The following is a 19,070-nucleotide window of genomic DNA, read 5'->3' as shown; positions in this document are numbered from 1 at the left end:
TGTGATATGGAAGTCCAAGTCGTCTTCTATCAGCTCATCGTCGCCGCGCTCCTCGTCTATAAGGTCTGTCCTACGGGCCTGGAGTGCCAGACGGTGCGGGACTAGGGCTGTCGAGCCGCAACAACGCCTTTTGGAGAGCCTTCTTTTCCCTTCCATCGCGCTCGAGGACTTGGACCCAGTCCCGGATCTGAATCCCCCGCCCTTCGATGCCGTCTTCGCGCCAGCCACCCCATTTCCGTTCTCGCACTTGCAGAGCCTTGTCGATCTTGGGCTCGGCACTGCCTGCAGGACTTTTCCCGGACGGTGTGCCGTTCGCCATGGGACTTGGAGCAGGCTTGGCTGCCTTGAAAGGATTAGATGGTACTGCCGATGCACCACCACTCATCCAATTGTATTTCTTCTTCTTGCCTAATCCCAATGCCATTGCTGCCGTCACATTGGCGTTCTTGTGCAGGACATCTTCCGTCTGTCCCAGCTTAGCCTGCCTCTCACGCTCCTTTTTGGTCATCGGCTTCTCCGGCGCGACTTGAGAGGTCTCAGGCGCTGGTGTTGCGCTTGGTGTGCTGATGTCCGGCTTGAGATCCATCGCACCGTCGTCGTTTTTCGCTGCCAGACGTCTTGCACGCTCCTGCCGTTTCCTGACACGCTCTTTCTCGGCATCGCGATCTTGTATGGCCAGATTGATAAGGTGCTTCGACAATGTATCGGAAAAGGATATCGTAGGCGCAGGGCTGGCGGAGTCCTTGGCTTTATATATATGTCAGTACAGACTCAAGATCATAATCATAGTCGGAACTCACCTTTGATGTTCCCATCCGACCCCCTCTTGCGATTCTCCCACTCCGGGTCGATTATGGGATCCGGAACAGCAGTGGTCGGCTGAGGATCATCCCCGGTTGCGAGGTCGGCCAAGTCTGGCGGCACCAGGCCATGACTGCCATAACGCCGAGCACGAGCCAGGCGATACGCATCGTCGAGCATAGCTCTCAGGCGTTCGTTAGCCGCGACGGAGACGAGAGTGAGAATATCAGCAAGTGGAGCTGTCTCCTGAAGGTAACCATCTTTGGGTTTCTCCTGCAGGCCCCGCTTGTCCTTGTCCTGGATCGCAGCAATACCTTGACCATTCGGGCCGGTCATGGTCTGAGTATTCGGGGTTGGATCAATCTTGTCGAATAGTCCTTCGACGTTTAAAGCAACACCTTGTTCGTAGGCGACCTGATGCATGCGGTGGCGGATTCTGTTGGATACGAGGAATGAGTCCTTAAGGTGCTGCTGCCGACTGATGGCCAGCTCGCGGGCTGCGGCTGCGTGTTTGCGCTCAACCTCCTTCTGTATGTCCTCTTGAGTCGCAGGGGCTTGCGAGACGGGGCCGTTGCCTGCAAAAGCTGTCTGAGAACCCAGGTTACCCTGGCTCAGATAACCAAAACTACTATTGGGTGAGGGCACAGTCGAGGTGGATCCAAAGGAGTTATTGTACGAGCCGGTGGCATGTGTGTTGCGAAAGGTACTGCTCATGTAGTTTTCCTCCTCTCGCAAATCAATGCCTGAGCCGTGAAACACGTCGGTCACATCGTTGATGTCGTGAATCTTGTCCTTTTCTTCCTTTTCGGGCTTGTCTGCATTGGGACGTGGAGGAGGACCCATGGCGCCTCCAGCGACAGGTGACGCAGCATATGGCTGAGGCGTATTGAACGGTGGAGGGCTGGGGGCAGCGACAGGAGAATAGGAGTTGTATGGCGTGTTCTGCGCGTACGGAGTCGGGGTGTTCGGGTATGGCGTTGTCTGGTAGGGAGCATCAGGCGAAGCATACTGCACTGTCTGTGGTGATGAAGGATTGGGCGACAGGCGCTGTCTCTTGTTTGGCGGCACCGCGATACCAGGTCCAGGTGAGGGCGCGCTTTGGTAGGGAGAGTAGGGCCTGTTGACCGGTGGTTGAACATGTGGCACGGCAGGAGTAGTTGCAGAGACAGGGAAAGACGCAGGAGGATGGACAGGTTGCATCTGCTGCTGCTGCTGCTGCTGCTGTTGTTGAGGTTGTGGTGGTAGCTGCGGTACATGTGGCTGCTGTGTTTGCTGCACCTGCTGCGTTTGGTGGACCTGGACCTGTGGCGCTTGCGGCAAAGGTTGCTGCAATGGCTGCGGTGACTGCTGCGGAGATTGCTGTGTGATCTGTGGCTGCTGCTGGTATGGCTGCTGCTGGCCGTGAGGCGATGGTGATGGTTGTTGCGACATGACTAAATGTCGAAGGTGATCCTCTCCACCTTACACTACCACGCGTGCCTTCCTTATCCGAGACCAAAGCTCAATGTTGTGAGCGGTGTTGCGCACACTTTCTGCAAGAAGACGTAGCTGCGGCGCAGCGACTTCCTCAATGCGCGCGCACACTCAGTCCATGCTCTTGCCTCCTAGGAATATGGGTCAGAGATGGAGATGTAATGAGTAAAAGTGTTTGTTTTTGTAAATCGTCAATCTGAGTTATTGCTATAACTCTGGGTGCTGGATGACGGTATTCAGGTCGTGTATGCGTGATCTCGCGTGGTAGCCTAGCAAGGTCGCTTGGAGCGCAATGAATAAATTGTCTGCCAACGTTGTATAGGCGAGACAGATCGTGTATCAATAATATGACTGTGGTCGATGCGACAATATGAGCAAATTATGCGCGTAGATGACCTTTAGTAATGAAGAACCCAACTGAAAGGGACCAAAGGTAAGGTATACAAAGATTACCTGTATAGACAGTGTCATCCAGTAGCATCAATCCTTTGGTTGCTGGACGCTTTCACCTTTCACGAAAGAGCCGCTTGGCTTGGCGGTAACTTCCGTGCTTCCTTGCGCTACCTTTCGACGCTCACTCCAGTCCTGTTGTCTACCCTGTCTACCCTGAATCGACGGTCTGACACTGATCCTGTTGTTGACGATATACTCACAAAACAGCTTGACGTCCTGCTGTCTTAAAATAGAACTTTTAGAGCTCTCAGTGCCGCCGAGACGATGCTATAAAGCCAGTCTGTCACCAAAGAGGAAACAGTCCGTACCTTGACACGCCCTGAACACTGTTGCGCGCCTGCCACTTAAACGACACTTCGCTGCCAGATCGTCCGACATCCACACAATATACACAATGGCTACCAAGCGTAAGCTAGACACCGCTACGCCAGAGCAAGAGGAGCCCGTAGACCCCTCAGATGAACTTACATTTATCTGTCTTGGTGGTGGTAACGAAGTCGGAAGATCATGTCACATCATTCAATACAAGGGCAAGACCATCATGGTATGACCGGAAAGAAGAGGCCCCTGTCCTTAGCATACAATGCTCGTACTGACCATACGACAGCTCGATGCTGGTGTCCATCCCGCGTACGATGGACTGGCTTCATTACCATTCTACGACGAGTTTGATCTAAGTACCGTAGACATCCTACTCATCACCCAGTAAGTCAAGTAACGTATCTCGACTACCATTACTCTATTTCCTTTCTTTCCGCTTGGTATCATGAGTTCAAGAGTGCGGTCACAGCATAGCCCTACATCCAGCACACTACGCACTTCAGATTCTCCCTCTGCCCACCTCGAGTCGGCATGGGTATATCCGTGTATACTATGTACATAACGAAATATAAATTTGCTTTTAACCACCGCTGTGTCTGTGACCGCATCCAACTCCTGTGTTCCCGAAGTTTTGTTCCAGTTTGCCTATCGCCAGAAGGCTCTCCGTTGAGCTCGAGAGCTGACCAAGCACCACAGCTTTCACATGGACCATGCCGCCTCTCTTCCATACGTTCTAGCAAAGACGAATTTCAAAGGAAGAGTCTTCATGACACATCCTACTAAAGCCATCTACAAATGGCTTATGCAGGACTCGGTTCGTGTGCAGTAAGTTCAATCGTCCACATTCTGACCCGACTGGACATCGTCTGACCTAATACAGGAATACTCACGCTTCATCCGAGAACTTGAACCAGCTTTTCACCGAACAAGACGTCCTGTCCACCCTCCCTCTGATTCAGACAGTTGCCTTTCATACCACGCATACACACTCATCTGTGCGCATAACGCCATACCCAGCTGGTCACGTTCTGGGTGCCGCAATGTTTCTCATTGAAATCGCCGGTCTCAACATCCTTTTCACAGGAGATTACTCCCGGGAGCACGACAGGCATCTTATCCCTGCAGCAGTGCCCAAGAACGTCAAAGTTGACGTGCTCATCACCGAGTCAACCTTCGGCGTTGCTTCACACATTCCTCGCTTGGAGCGCGAGACGAAATTGATGAGGACGGTCACGAATATTCTGAACCGGGGCGGTCGCGTGCTCATGCCTGTGTTTGCTATCGGTAGAGCTCAAGAGCTTTTGCTGATCCTTGAGGACTATTGGAATCGTCACCCAGACTTCCGAAGATACCCCATTTACTATGCAAGCAATCTCGCGAAGAAGTGCATGCTGGTCTACCAAACTTACATCGATGCCATGAACGACAACATCAGATCCATATTTCAGAACCGCCTTGCCGAAGCAAGCAACGATGCAAGCAGTGACAAGGAGGGCTCTGGCACCGGAGGACCTTGGGACTTCCGATGGATTCGAAGTCTGAAGTCTCTTGACCGCTTCGACGATGTTGGTGGCTGTGTAATGCTTGCCTCTCCTGGTATGCTCCAGAACGGTGTGTCACGTGCTTTGCTTGAACGTTGGGCTCCTGATCCAAAGAATGGAGTCGTCATTACTGGTTACAGTGTCGAAGGTACCATGGCCAAGATGATCATGACCGAGCCAGAAAGCATTCCTGCTGTCACCTCTCGTGGTGTGGGAGGCCGCGTGCAAGGCGTCGGCGGCAGAGGTAGGCCAGGAGCGGACGGCGAAAAAGTCATGATACCTCGAAGGTGCACAGTAGACGAATACTCGTTCGCAGCTCACGTCGACGGAACAGAGAACAGGGAATTCATCGAGGAAGTCCAGGCGCCGGTCGTCATTCTCGTGCACGGCGAGAAGACAAACATGATGCGCTTGAAGTCCAAGCTTCTATCACTAAACGCCAGCAAAGCGGTCCCGACAAAGATCTTCTCGCCAGCCAACTGTGAGGAGCTTCGCATCCCTTTTCGTCAAGACAAGATCGCAAAGGTTGTCGGACGCTTGGCGAACGAGATCCAGGTCCCAAAAGCACTCCCGTCACCGCCTTCGTCCGAAGATGAGGCTGGCGGACCTACCGATAAGAAGGTCAAGGTGCAGCCATCTGATGGTCAGATCGTCACAGGCGTACTGGTACAAAACGACTTCAAGCTGAGTCTCATGGCCGCAGAAGACCTCAAAGAATATGCCGGGTTGACTACAACCACGATCGTATGCCGCCAACGGTTGACGCTATCGGCAGCGGGAGTGGATCTAATTAAATGGGCCCTAGAAGGTACTTTTGGCTCGATCAAGACCGTCTCTGCCCCACCCAAGGCCGGCAAGAATAGTGCTAGCAACGGCGATAGCACTAAACAAGAGGAAGAGGACGCCGATGAGGAGATCAACCGCGAAGCACCCATGATTCTCCAAGTCATGAATGCAGTTACAATCGCTTGCCTTGCTCAGGGTGAAGTTGAGGTAGAGTGGGAGGGCAACATGAGCAACGATGGAATTGCAGATGCCGTTCTCGCTGTTCTCTTTACCGTCGAAAGCAGTCCGGCCGCCGTCAAGCAATCGTCGAGACCACACTCACACTCCCACTCTCATGATCAAGACGAAGACCTGCCGAAGCGCAATCCTCATGCAAGCATGGACCCACAGGAACGGTTGTCCAGGCTATGCATGTTTCTCGAAGCTCAGTTCGGCGAGGATGCCATCAAGCCCATCGAAAAACCCAAACTTCCACCTTCGCTGCAAGAGAATGGCACTGCATCTGAAGAGGCTACAGAAGGCGATGACATGGCGGCAGAGAAGGTCCGAGCGCAGCGCGAGTTGGCTGAGCTGGAGCGCTTGCACGCAGCGGGTATCCCTGTACCGGGACTTGAAATCACCTTGGATGAGAAGTTCAGCGCTAAGATTTGGCTAGAGACGTTGGAAGTCGAGTGTAGCACCAAGAGCTTAAGAGAGAGAATCAAAGCTGTGGTTGAAAGGGCCGCCGAGGTAGTTGCTCCATTGTGGGAGGAGTAGGTAGTAACTGATGTCTCGGCGCGATGCCCACACGGGAGATAAGAACGGAACTCGCATCGATCATATCTATTTGCAGGGATGGTGCTTTGCATAAAGTAAATTCGCTTAATTGTCGGTTCAGCTTCTCCACAGTCTCATCGGAAAGATTGCGCTTCCGAGAACCCATAGCATAGGAAAGACAATACCGGGAAGGCCGAATAGGAGAAACATAAACAGATATGCTTAATTGATCGCTTAATGCTACCTCTGTACACTCTGCAATTGATTTCGACCCGAAGGCTCATACATACTACCTTATCTTGCTTCATCGTACCTACTGTACAAGATGGAATACATGATAGTAGCATCGACAGTAACACCCAGCCACGGACCATATAACCATAACAACTCCTTTATCAGCAAGTAAATACTGTCGGATAAACCTGCAACTCTCGCAATCGTGTGTTCTTCGGATCGGTCTACCCCCACCATGCCATATCCAATTATATCTGCCTCTCTACTGTTCGAGTCGTCTAGGCACTGCTACGAGCATCATGTAGCATTCCCCCACGAAACGATCACCGTGTAGCAAGACTAATGCAGACGTACATGTGATACACTTTGCTGATTAGGGATCATGACGTCTCGGGAATCCCATCAATCACATGGTTGGCTTCCTTTGCTCCTGCAGGGCTCGACAAGAGCAACCAAAGTGCTGTGACTTGTACTGACGTACCTCCAACAGACAGCGTGTCTAGCCGCATTGTACCTGTGATCGAGGGCACATCACAAGGTGAGGAAAGACAAAAGGCGCGCTAACTAGGGGATGAATATGCGGCTAATGCTGTAGCTTGTTTGCATAGTCTGTGATATCGACTCGCGCAAGCATTTTGTATTCGCGGCCGCCGGCACCAAGGCACGTGCAGAGCAGGGCTTGTATTTTGTGGCTGCCCATAAATTCAGCGGAATGTAAAGCGGCATATCATATTCGAGTGTGGAAATGTGAAACCGCATAGAAAGAAGTGGTGTTCGCAGCATGAGAAAGTGGGTAAACGCCTGTGACAAGTGATTGCCATATCAAGTTCCAGCGGACGGGTTACCCGGCAGTTTTAATGGTTACCTTAGGCATGCATGCAGCGTTGATCATGAGATATTTGAGAAAGCGGGAATGGCGCTTGCTATCCATTAACGGCCTTTTCCTTCGTCCCATATGACCGGAAGAGGTTGGGGAGGGCATCGCGGCACCACGGGTGATCGTCGACTCGGCCAAGCCCTTGTTGATCGTGTCTGGAATGGGTAATCAATCTAGAGATGAGCTTCTAGCGAGGTCGATCTACTGGGACGACTAGCAAGAGTAAAGTTACAATATGCATTGACAAGTCACAGCTATCTTGACTTGCTCACAGCGGAGTCACCGATAATGATGGATTCTGCCAGCCTCTGTTTCTAAGTCTAAGGTATCGACAGCGAAAGTGGTGGAGACGTTGCATGATTTGTTTTCCTGGGGATTCCAAGGAGGTTCAATTTTCTCATTAAGCGAAAAAGCCCGATAAGATTAAGCGTTTGGCCCAACTTTGGATAAGTTCAACCGAAGGGGAAGGTCAAAAACGTGCTTTCAACGATATAGCGAAATTAAAGAAATGAGTATGACAAAGGGAAGAAAACGTAGTAGGCAAGTCGAGACTTGTTATCATGTACCATGTGGCGATACGAAGGAGTGGCGCTGAATCGTAAGGCATTTGTCGTATATCAAAGTGTCCCCTCATGAAGCATTGCTTGGCTTGATATTGGTGCCTGCATGCTGTGATGGTTCAGCCGACCAGAAGATGTTTCAACTCACGCACCCACTTTTCGTGTGGAGCGGAGTCGAGCTACACAGCTTTCTCCTCGAGACTTCCCTGACCAAAGCAAATAGTAGCGAGGGTTCCGAGGAACATTGATGATCCACTTTATAACCACTCGGGCGATGGTATGAAAGGGATACAACGGTGCTACAGCCTGCACCATGGTTACTCGTCTGTTGTAAACGGGCGGCACAGCGAATACGCATGAGAGGGTTGCAGCAGTTTGGCTAAAGTGTGTAAGGTGCTCTCGTCGACTCCTTTGAGCATTACGCTCTGCCAATCCACAAACCGGCCGCCGGGGCAATTGCGTGTTCCAAGCTAGCAGCCGTCAATCTAAGCCATAAACTTTAGACAAACGTACCTATGGTAGGGGCCGGAACCAAGATCGTGGCATGTCAATCTACGACTGTGCGGGTCTGGTCTGCAAGGGGAAGTCTGGTGCTTGTCGGACCTCATTCCTCTCGAAACGATCACTCTGCTGCTACACAGTGCGACTTTCTTGACTCTCTTTTGTCTCAACCACTTCGTCTTCGCGCACACTCGACTCGGGGTCCAAGTATCTGGAGTTTACAGTGAGGAGAAAAAGGTGTCTCGGTGTGCACAAGGCACTACCCCGCAAATATGGACTGGTAATTACATGAATTTCCCCTTCGACATATGTTGCTTGCAATAGTGGCAGATGTCGAGAGAAAGAAGGAACAAGCTTGCTGATACTCGAGACAAGGGATTGGCAATTCCTCACGCCGTCTTCCACTCCGACGACTGCCTCATTTGAGTGTAACACGCTGCAGACGCCTGCACTGAACGCTCATTTTCAGGATGCTTTTTCACCTTATCTCGAGTCTCATCAGCAACAACAGCAACAGCACCAGCACCAGCAGCTCCAACGGGACCAGCCTGCTCCCGCCCAAATTGGTGGCTCGACATTGGACTTTGGCGATGGCTCATTTTACCCCCAACAAAACACTCACATGCTGCAACATGCATATGCCCAAACCTTTCCCCAACAGCAGCAGCAGCAGCAGCAGCAGCATCAACTCCAACAACAGCAACAGCAACCTCCAACTTTACAGCAAGCATTCGCTCCACAAGGCCGACCAACGTTAGCTCCAGCTGCACCGATCGGGAAGGAACTTCAAGATGCCGTTCCCCCTCAAAGCCAGAACATATACCCAACCCCTCCTGATATGTATCAAATGAACACACCTCCCCCGACTCGAGGCTCATCTATCAAAAATCGCACCGGCCGCAACGAACCAGCAGCTTTCGGGACGCCTTTGTCATTGGCTGACAACAAACCTGGGGTCCCGGACCACCACAACTTCTTCCAGCCCAACCAGATGTCTCATCGTGATGCCTCACCCTCCAAAATTATTCAAGCCAACATGCCTCAGACACAATACCAGTTTCCTTACCAGCCTCCTCAATCACAATTGCAGTCCTCTCAGTCGACTATGGTCTTCGCCCCCCAACCCCGACCTATGAGCAACACAAACAACAACCAGCCTTGGGCTACTCTTGATGACCCGTTCGTTGTTGGCTCTGCACCCTTCCCACAACCTGAAAGCAGCGGGTCGTTGACACGCAGTTATTCGGCAGCAAGTGGTCTACGAAATACTGGTGCTCATAGATCCCGTCCCTCCACATCGGATGGAACTCGCAATCCTAACTACGGTGGTCATCTCTATGGGCCTCGTCAAAGTCCAGAGAAGAAAAGGCTCGGCCCTGCTAGCGTTGACCCGAGCCTGGTCTACAGTTCACCGAGCAGGCCTTCCACAACAGACAGCTCGAAGACGACCTCGTCAAATCGATCATCTCCTTCTGCTGGTGCTAACCGTGTCCCCTATCAGCACACTTTGACCGATCCGCGGCAAGAGCTTGACACTCCTCGTGCTAATCGCTTCAGATCCTCGACGGCAAGTAGTGGTTCGAGACCGAACTCACAGGCTGCATCCGGCAGACCGGAACTACAGCGAAGTAATACCCTTACTAGCTTGAGATCCAATCCAGCACATGCCGCTCCAGACATGGGACAGTCAAACATGCTCACGAGAAGCAACTCCGCTGTCAACTTGCCTCGACGCATGTCTCCACTGAAGCGAGATCGCATGAGCCACGTCTCCCTGTCATCTATATCAGAGACCCCAAAGCCCAGTGTACGGACATCGATTGTGTTGACTGTCGATTCGAATGGAAGGGCCAGAACCGAGACGCGGGTGGTTGACACCAGTCCTACTAAATCTGCAAGGGAGAAGTATCCTTCGTTGTGGGATGAGTCTGATAGTGAGTCCGAAACACCTGTAGTGAACTCTACAACACAATGGCCAAGTCGGAACAGCTCTCTTTCGCAAGCAAGAGATGAGAGACATGCGAAAGTTGCTAAGCTCGATCCTCCTTTGGAAGACTTGGAGAACCTTCACTTGCCTCGCTCGAATTCTTCTGCCTCACTTGCTTCACTCAAGACACCCTCGAAATCAAGCTATTCCTCTATCACACAGCTGCGACGCCAAAGCAGTACCCAAAAGCCCAGAGGATATGCGCACAGCAGGCGTAATACGTTGGCCTCGCTCAATAGCTCTTTTGAGAGTCTTGCGTCTTTTGAATCTAGTTCAAGCGATCTTTCTGCATCACAACAGAGCGACGCCGGTTCTGCGCTGAGGCAGATGAGATCCAGCCGCGGACCTAACAAACCCGAGGGCCCCGAACTGACAGAGGCGATCCCGGTTATTGCGCGTCAGCCTCCTCCTCCACCGCCACCGATCTTCGAGCAACGCAAGTTCCACCAAAAGTCTCAGAGTCTTGCAGCTCCGATACCGACGTATCAATACAACCGCCCGCAGTACCCCGTCGACTGCGCGCCCATGCAGGTGTCATACCCTGTTCCCCCTCCCATGAATCATGTACAAGGCCCCATGTTCCGTTGTGTTTGCAACCTCCCCTTTGACGACGGTCGTGGTGCGATAGCCTGTGGCTTCTGTAACATGTTTCTCCATGCAGCGTGTCTGGGAATAGATCCTCATAACATGCCACCATCTTACATCTGCAATATCTGTACAAACTCTGCCAACATGCTTGCCCCAAATTCGGCCCAGGCTTATGCTGGCTGGGGCCTTGCCGGCATTTGATATGGAGACTGTCTTATGTCTCCGACGAAGCACGAAAAATAAGAAAATGCCAAAGAGGCATTTGCTGACGATTGATAATGAATAACTCTTTCATCAACAAGAAAAAGATCTGAGCCATGACCAGACACGATTAGAAAGACACAAAGAAAAAGAAAAGCGCTCTTAATGATTCTTCGCTACTACTGAAATCCTATCTACGAATGGGGGATATAGCCAAAGCAAATTATTGCATCGGAAAAACTTACGACCGTCTAATCCATTTCCCTGTCACATCGTAGCATAGAGTTCTATGCTTACAGACCAAAAAAAAGCATCCAGCATTTCTCAAGACAAAAGTGGACTAGGGTTAAACAAGCCTCTTGCGATTCGGAAGATTAATGAGAAGGGGACAAGAATGTCTACCAACGATTGATTTTTTTCTCCTCTTTTTGTTTGTACTGCTTATACTCATCCTCGTTTTGCGCTTGACCAGCGTGCATCTTCGTTCAGTCTTCATGACTCTATTTCTACCTTCTCACCTTTTTTTTCTGTCTTCCTCTCTCCTTCAATCTCAAACTTATTATGGTATTTGCTTCAATCTGTAAAGCCCATGCATGTTTGGTTTTCTATTTTCTGATCAGATCATTATCACTATCGAGGGCTCTTCTTAGAATAATGTGATTTTATCTAAATTCTACGCCTTTTTTTCCACACTCTACAATTGACTGTCTCTCTGCCTCTGTGACATTGCAGTTGCCGTTCCCATCTCGTGATGCATCTGTACAGGTCTAGTATTTTGATTATTGTGTGTCAGTCTTCGTCTTATTATCAGGTAGTCCTTGTCTGATGTACTTGCTCTTCTTCTTCTTCCATTGGGTAGCCGAGTAGAGATACAGTAACATATGCTCCTGTCAGGAGGAGGATGTGAATCAATCACGCAAGGAAAGGCAAGGCAGACTTTTTTTGTTTCCATCCCTCCATGTCAGATGGATAAACGCCATGTTTAATCACAAAGAAAGGGCCAAACCAACCACGCGGCGTGATTCGAGAGGACTAAGGACGAGACGAGTCAAGACGAGACAAGACGCCACTCGATCATGCAAGTTGTTGGCTAGTGTCAGACATGAGGAAAATATGATATGTGATATGCGCGATATATGTGTAATAATGTATAATGTATAATGTATGCCATTTCTGTCTTTGTTCTACCGTTTTCATTTTCATCTTCGTTCTATTCAAACAGAACTGACAAACTATGTATTGTATGTATGGCTACGTACAGACGGTACAGTATACATGACATACATACGGTAGGGAAAAGGAAGTGAACATGATCAAAAAGAAGCTGTATTTTTTCAGATGATGGGCGGGGATTGGAGAAGAGGTGTAAACGCCCCATGTCTACAGTCCCTTTCCGACGTGAGATGGCAAGGAGGACAAGAAGGTATATGCTCTTTTCCTCCTTCGTCATGGCCCCCTGATGGAGAAAGAGAGGAGAAAAAAGACGTCGTCGATCAATCACTATCCGACTCGGTGCGATTAGCGATGCGCAACCCACCTCTTCTTGGCTCCGGCTCGTCGTCCATCGGGAACTGGATCGGCGAGGCCGGGCGATAGAGCAGATAGGGTTCCTGATGCGCTTCGTAGCCACTGCCTGCGTTATGGATGCTTTCTGCTTGTTGTTGGCGTTGATACTGCTGTTGTTGCGACGATGAGGGGTCGAGGTGTTGTTGTTGTTCGAACATGGGCATCGACGGGTTGGGACTCTCGTAGAACATCCGTTGGCCGTCAATGGGCGAGTAGTCGAGGGTGGTGTTGAGCTGTAACGGACGTCGTTGGTGCGGGTGCTCGTTTGTCGGCGTGCGGTCGCTGCGGCCGTCGTCCATGTACAGACCTTCTTCGTGGATCATGGGCGGTGCGTCGAGAGGATCGTGGTCGCTGTCATCGTCGTTGTCGTCATCATCGTCGCGGTAGGCGTCGGCGATTTGGAGAGTGAGGCCTTCGCCGCCGTCGCTGACGCTGTGGTGACGCGAGTACTCGTCTTCCTCTCTCATGGGCATTTGTGAGATGCTTTCGACGTTGCGGAGCGAGCTGCCTGCTGTTCCTGGGTTGCGGCTTATGCTTCCCGAGCCTGTTGCGGCACGATTGAAGGTGCCTGTGTTGGTTCTGCTCATGGACTGTATGCTGCCGCGATATTGACTTGACATCATCATGTCGTCTGGTACTTGAGGTGCTACGGTGCCTTCAGCATCAGGGTCGCGGATGCTGAATTGAGCTATTGTGCGCATCTTGCGGGACACCCAGGTCGCGAGGATCTTGCCTCGCTGCTTCTCACCAAGACGTGATCGTGGGAAATCGCCCTTTTGGACAAACGCAACAATGTCGAGGACAAGTTGGTGCTCGTTCAGAACAGTGTTGACAATGACGGGGACAATCGATGCAAGATAAGCTCTTGTGCGAGATTCGGCAATGAGCACGAGCAAGGAGCCTGCTTGGAAGATTGCGCTAGAACGATCAGTCAGCCAAAGAAAACAGTCACTTGTGACGCAATCAGGAAACTCACCATCCACCTGGTAGCAAAGCTCGATGGCATCGCTCAACGCTATTTTCAACGTCGATCGGAAAGTGTTGCAGGCCATTCACTTCGAATGTCTCACCGATACCACCAAGTACGAACAGCACTTGCATCTCGACCATGCTGCCACCAGGACCGATAGGCCTGCTGACATTGTGCAAGAAGCCCAGGTCTCCTGTTCGTACATATCGCACACCAGGATCGCCATCAACTGTGCGACCGTTGAATCTTTCCGCGTCGAAGGCGTCCTTGGACCCGTAGAAAGAGTATGCGGATGCTTCACTCTGCACCCAGATTTCTCCATATTCTCCGACAAGGCAGAGTTGATTGGTTTCAGGATTGACAATGCTGATCTGAGTGCTGACTGGTACCATGCCCGAGTCTTGTACCAACAAGGCAAAGGGCTCGGTATCAGGATCGACTGGCACAACCAGGCCACGGCGCAAGGAGTGCAAGTCAAGGTACAGCTCTATTGGCTCAATACACATATAACTCCGGCTCGCAATCATTGGGTTGAGCACATGACTGTATATAGTGTTGATGGCAGTCCTGTCCAATCCGGCTGACGCAAAAGCGACTCTGACTTTCGAGTAGACGTCGGCTCGAGGTCTCTGATCAGTGGCAATCATGAGGTTCTTGAGTTCCATCAATGATGATGCCTTGCCCGCCGAGTGTGCTATTGCGTGCTCAAGCATCTGCGCGGTGGCATAGGTGTCTTTGATCTTGTACCGTGACAGTGTCTGGAAGAGGATGTTTGGGTTTGCGGCAAAGTCCACTGGTGACACGAGGTAGGTCGGAGCAGCCAAGAAGATACCCATCATGCATGTATGTAAGAATCCAATGCCCACTGTAGATCTCACGCATCCTAGGATTGGTCGCGTAGACGTCATCTGGCAAGTTTCCTTCTGGACCTTACACAAAGCCATGATGGTGTCATGACCAAGCTGCACGGCAACACGTCTTTGATCCGGCGTCCAGTAGGTCCAAATCACGACGGGATATCCAGGCGCAACCCAAGCTGGACGCATCGTGAAGCCGAGCTCTCGACAGCCATGCGACTGCTTCGAGGGCTTTGTAGTGTTGTAGATACCAGGAAGGTTGACCTTGAGAATCAGAGCCGATTGTTTCAAGTGCTGAGAAACGACCTTCTGTCTAAGCAGTGAGTCGACGTCAGCATTGACAATGACGGCCTTGATCCGATAGTCTGAGATGACATGCAATAGCGCAGGGGAGTCTTCGTTGAGTCGATTGGAATCAACAGGTGCCATGGGAACTGCTATAGCTCCGAGTGCCATGCAAGCATGTAGGGCATAGACAAAGTCTTCCGAGTGAGTGTACATCAATAACAGATGGTCGCCAGCCTGCACTTTGACTTTGTTGCGCAAATAGACCGCCACAGCAGCTACTTTGAGATCAAACTTTTTCCAATTAACGCCTTTGCCTTCCCTACCGCGACCGTCTACTGTGCAGTACGACAGCTCCTCGGGCTGTCGAGAGACTCTCCATTGCATCAGGTCATGGATATTCGAAAATTGGTTCAGAGGAGTGGAAGTTCTGTCATCGATGACGACTTCTCGGTGGTCAACACCAGAATACTGCTTGTCTTGCATCATCAAAATATCTTGCCGGACCTGTGATGCCAGTGGAGACCAGATACCGCCACCTGGATCATCGCCCAGTGGCAGATTTTGCACGGAACGCTCAATGCCAAACTTGACGTGCACACAAGGCAGTGCGCCATTGTCAAAGTCTTTGCGGCAGAGCATGTTACCGATATCCCGCCGTCCGTTTTTGATGACTCGGGGTAGGGTATTTGGCGCTGTCATCATAACGCAGTACACTCGGAGATGGTGCTCCTGGTACAAGACTTCCATAACGCGCTCCGATAGGGAGTCGAGGAACGGTATGTCAAGTTGTCTCGGCGGACCTCCAGCTGTTGTCGGAGCGGTAGACGCAGCTTGGGTCTCTATGAGGACGAATGGTAAATACTCTCCGTTAACATGAGCGTCGAATGCCGAGCAATCGTAGATCTTGGGTACCGTCTTCATGATGCTCACCACGAGGTGTTGCACGAAGAAATAGCGATGTTCCAATTCCTGGACTCCGTCTTCGACCCACTCCACCCTTTGGCGAATGCGATCTTCGTAGAGGCCAAGGACGTAGATTTTGCCCTCGATGATGCATCCAAGTAAACCCGTTCTCAAGAACTCGGGCTCGACCAGGACGGGTGTTGGATTGCCTTCCATAAATCTATAAGGTCTCGCATGGAATATACTCTCGGTGTGTCGTGGCAAGGCCCAGAAGCCGCCTGAAAGGGAGGGGGAGTCGACCCAGATTTCTCCGACTGCATAATGGGAGCAGAGCAAGCCAGTCTCCGGGTCGACCAGAGCGAGTGTAGCGTCGGGAATCGGGTAGCCAAATGCTCCCGCTCTGACAGTGCCTGGCTCATTGGCGCGTCTTCTTGCTTCTTCACCCATGGCTAGAACAACAACCTCGTTGGTCTTGAGGGCTTCCTTGTCCAGCAGAGCCTCGCTGAGTTCGGTCCGGCTTTTCCGGTGTTGCTTCTTAGATCCTCCTCCGCCACCAATCAAGCTGGAATAACCGTTTGTGCCGCCAGGACTCGACGGGCCGACTGGTCGTTTGTCGTCATAATCGTCATCCTCATCAATGCTCAATGCGCATCCCATTCTCTCCTCCCCGCCAAGCCAGTCACGGACAGAGATAATCATGCCTCCATGTTCAGGCAGGCAAAGCATGGGGGCAACGATCTCCCGGGCTCGAGGATTGCGCATAGGTCGCAGCCAACGGTCTGCAAGAATCTCGTGAAACTCGCTGTCGACCGTGATGGTATCTATGAGGCATATCTTGACGCTGGAGAAGTTGGGCTCTGTGTTTTTCTTGAAGTTCCTCGTGGCCATCGGATCCTGTTGGTAGTTGTATGCTGTGCGCTTCAAGCCAGGATAATCGGCGACCATGATTGTGGACCTATATTTGGAGATCAAATGCGCGTACATGCCAGGGGTATCAACCGTCTTGGATTCCAACCAGACTGTAGTGTGGCCTCCGTAAACACCAAACAGAACTCCAAGAATCATGCCAACGCCTTCTCGTGGGTCAAGATAAGACAGAATGGTCTCGGCATTCCTCGAGATGGGACCCATGAATGCGCCGGTGGTTGTGCGCACGAGATCCGAACTTTCGGCCGGGGGGATAGTCGAGACTATGGCGCTGATGCATGCCATCTGATGCATGATAGTCCGGTGGCTCAGCACAACACCACGCAAGTCGCCTGTCGGTGCTCGTGAGAACTCGATGTATGCGAGATCCGGCACTTGTAAAGCAGGGGTCTCGTCTTTCTTCTTAGGGTGATAACTTCCAAACTCATTTGTTTTCCACCACTCGACGCCGGTAGGCCATTTCAGACGCTGCTGACTGATGTCGCGGTGGAATGCTTTCAGATTGTTGTCGGTGGTCAGAGCCAGATGCGCTTGCGTGGTTGTAAGCAAAAGACCCAGCTTCTGGTAATCATCAACATTGTTTATGGGAACGGCCACGACTCCAGCGATAAAGCAACCCATGAGTGCTACGGCGAAGTCGATGATCTCGGTGTCGCGGTAGACCAAGGCAACGCGATCGCCACGGTAGAGATTGCTCTTGTCACGAATGACTTGGGCAACCTTTTCCGCCCTGCTGGCCAGCTTTTCCCATGTTATCGATGCCGTCTCTTTGCCCTTGGAATCAAGAACCCAATAAGCCGGCTGGCGGGCGTTGGCCTTGCCCCGATGGCGTAGCACGGCGCCGATGCTATCGAATTTGGACATTGGCACAGTCTTGTCATGGGGGTCATAGACAGCAAAAGGAACCTCGCGGGGCTCCAGAGGAAGTTGATGTACCGGGGCGGCTGCGTTCGGTAGATCGTTAGAGGTCAGAAGCGGAGGTGGTATGGCTGCGGTCGGTGAGAAGGCTTCGCCGGCAGAATACCTTTGCGGTCCACCGTAGCTCTCTCGCGGCTGCTCCTGCATCTGCTGGCCAGCAAAGTCGTCGAAGAAGCCCTGTTGGGAGTCCAGCATCGTACTCAGACGACTTTGACCATCCGGCGAGGGGAATCCGGACAAGGGTCGCTGTTGGTCGCCGGAGGGAGTGTATTGAGTCTCGGGGTTGAAGGCATAGTCTGAATTCACCATTGTGTTGGACCCAGATTCCTGCCCGTTTCCAGAGAGCATGGAGGGAGAAGTCTGGTAGGAGAAAGTTGGCTGCTGCGGAAATGGTGGCCTCATTCCCAACTGCTGCTCTTGGAACCGTGCGACCTGGCCTTGGGGTGGTGGTTCCTCTCCATAACGGGCTGGTAGCGGTCCGTTCTGGTTGCCTGGATAGGGTCCTGCATTGATGCTGGCCAAGGATGCGGCGCGCGCATCTTCGCTGGATGGATGCGATGTGTCGTCTGGCGCATGGATGCGGAGGCCTGCCGGGGATGCATCGCCGTAGAGTTGTGATAGAATCAGGGTACGGCGTTTCTCGTAGCTATTCTCAGGGTGTCATATCAGCAGGTCGCGTGCGCCGTCAATGGGGGAAAGTCAAGAGTGGATGGCAATGTACCCTTTTTGTGTAATGTCACCTTCCTGTCAGCGAGTGTCAGCCTCCTATCAGCAGAGTATAGATGATGCGCATCGCCCATGGCTGGCGACTCTTGGAATTTGCCCTCTTTATGCCTCTTGTTGTCTTCTGTCATGTTATACGAACCTCTAACTCATGCTCCAGCTCCCTCAGCTTCGCCTGGAGCGCTTGCTCGGCCATGATGGCCACATGGGCTTACGTCTGGTCTTGGTGCGATTGCACAGCGCTCTGCTCTTCCGTCTGTCGAGATTGTGCTTCTGCCAGCCCGAGGGTGTGTGTTGCGTGGCCGGCGATTGCGTGTGTGCGTGTGTAGCGAACGCGAATGCCAATGCTACCTTGCCGATCTTAAAGATAGCAGACAGGGAGGGAAACGACAATGTCACCGGCTGATTCGAGACGTCGCCGTTCAGAGAATGTGTGGAAAGGGAAGGAGCGGCAATTGTTGGTGAGTTGTTGGAGGTTAAAAGTCGGGAGTCGAGACTGATGAGTGCTGAATGGTCATCCAGCAGTCGACGTATACAGTACCTTACTTCTCCCTCCCTCAACTGTACTCTACCTTACTTACTGTACATGTTACAGTACTGTATTTCTGACGACGATCTCCGCCGGCTGGTCGCGTCCAACCGAACAGAGTTGGCGCTCAACCTTCGTCCCCCACACCTTTTCGTTTCCGCCTTTACCTTATTTGACTACCTATCTACCTTCGTGTTTCCTTACTTGCCCGTCCTTGGTTGCACCAGACCTCGCAAGGTACTGTATGTACGACAGCTTGACAGCGCCACATCTCATTGCTATCCGCATTAGCCACTGCTGTCAATCACTC

General features: G+C 51.8%; 4 protein-coding genes across 4 annotated transcripts; 2 read left to right on the top strand and 2 right to left on the bottom strand.

Moving 5' to 3' along the window:
- Positions 1-70: 70 nt before the first annotated feature.
- On the bottom strand, positions 71-2,232 carry AAFC00_003058 (uncharacterized protein; the record flags this gene model as incomplete). The annotated part of the gene is made up of 2 exons (XM_069342472.1): positions 71-747; positions 801-2,232. 2 exons carry the CDS (start codon positions 2,230-2,232, stop codon positions 71-73), a joined length of 2,109 nt encoding a protein of 702 aa, XP_069198972.1.
- An 889-nt stretch (positions 2,233-3,121) lies between these two features.
- On the top strand, positions 3,122-6,131 carry AAFC00_003057 (uncharacterized protein; the record flags this gene model as incomplete). The annotated part of the gene is made up of 4 exons (XM_069342471.1): positions 3,122-3,271; positions 3,335-3,432; positions 3,745-3,873; positions 3,929-6,131. 4 exons carry the CDS (start codon positions 3,122-3,124, stop codon positions 6,129-6,131), a joined length of 2,580 nt encoding a protein of 859 aa, XP_069198971.1.
- A 2,444-nt stretch (positions 6,132-8,575) lies between these two features.
- Positions 8,576-11,079, top strand: AAFC00_003056 (uncharacterized protein; the record flags this gene model as incomplete). The annotated part of the gene is made up of 2 exons (XM_069342470.1): positions 8,576-8,583; positions 8,679-11,079. 2 exons carry the CDS (start codon positions 8,576-8,578, stop codon positions 11,077-11,079), a joined length of 2,409 nt encoding a protein of 802 aa, XP_069198970.1.
- A 1,493-nt stretch (positions 11,080-12,572) lies between these two features.
- AAFC00_003055 (uncharacterized protein) lies at positions 12,573-18,427 on the bottom strand (the record flags this gene model as incomplete). The annotated part of the gene is made up of 4 exons (XM_069342469.1): positions 12,573-13,563; positions 13,622-18,154; positions 18,230-18,252; positions 18,374-18,427. The coding sequence occupies 4 exons, from the start codon at positions 18,425-18,427 to the stop codon at positions 12,573-12,575; spliced, it is 5,601 nt and encodes a 1,866-aa protein (XP_069198969.1).
- Between the last annotated feature and the right edge of the window lie 643 nt (positions 18,428-19,070).

The sequence above is a fragment of the Neodothiora populina genome (genome assembly GCF_041146345.1).
Source record: "Neodothiora populina strain CPC 39397 chromosome Unknown canker_contig_15, whole genome shotgun sequence".
Lineage (NCBI taxonomy): Eukaryota > Fungi > Ascomycota > Dothideomycetes > Dothideales > Dothioraceae > Neodothiora > Neodothiora populina.
The sequence above is the reverse complement of the archived record's forward strand: the minus strand, read 5'-3'. Positions and strand labels throughout refer to the sequence as shown.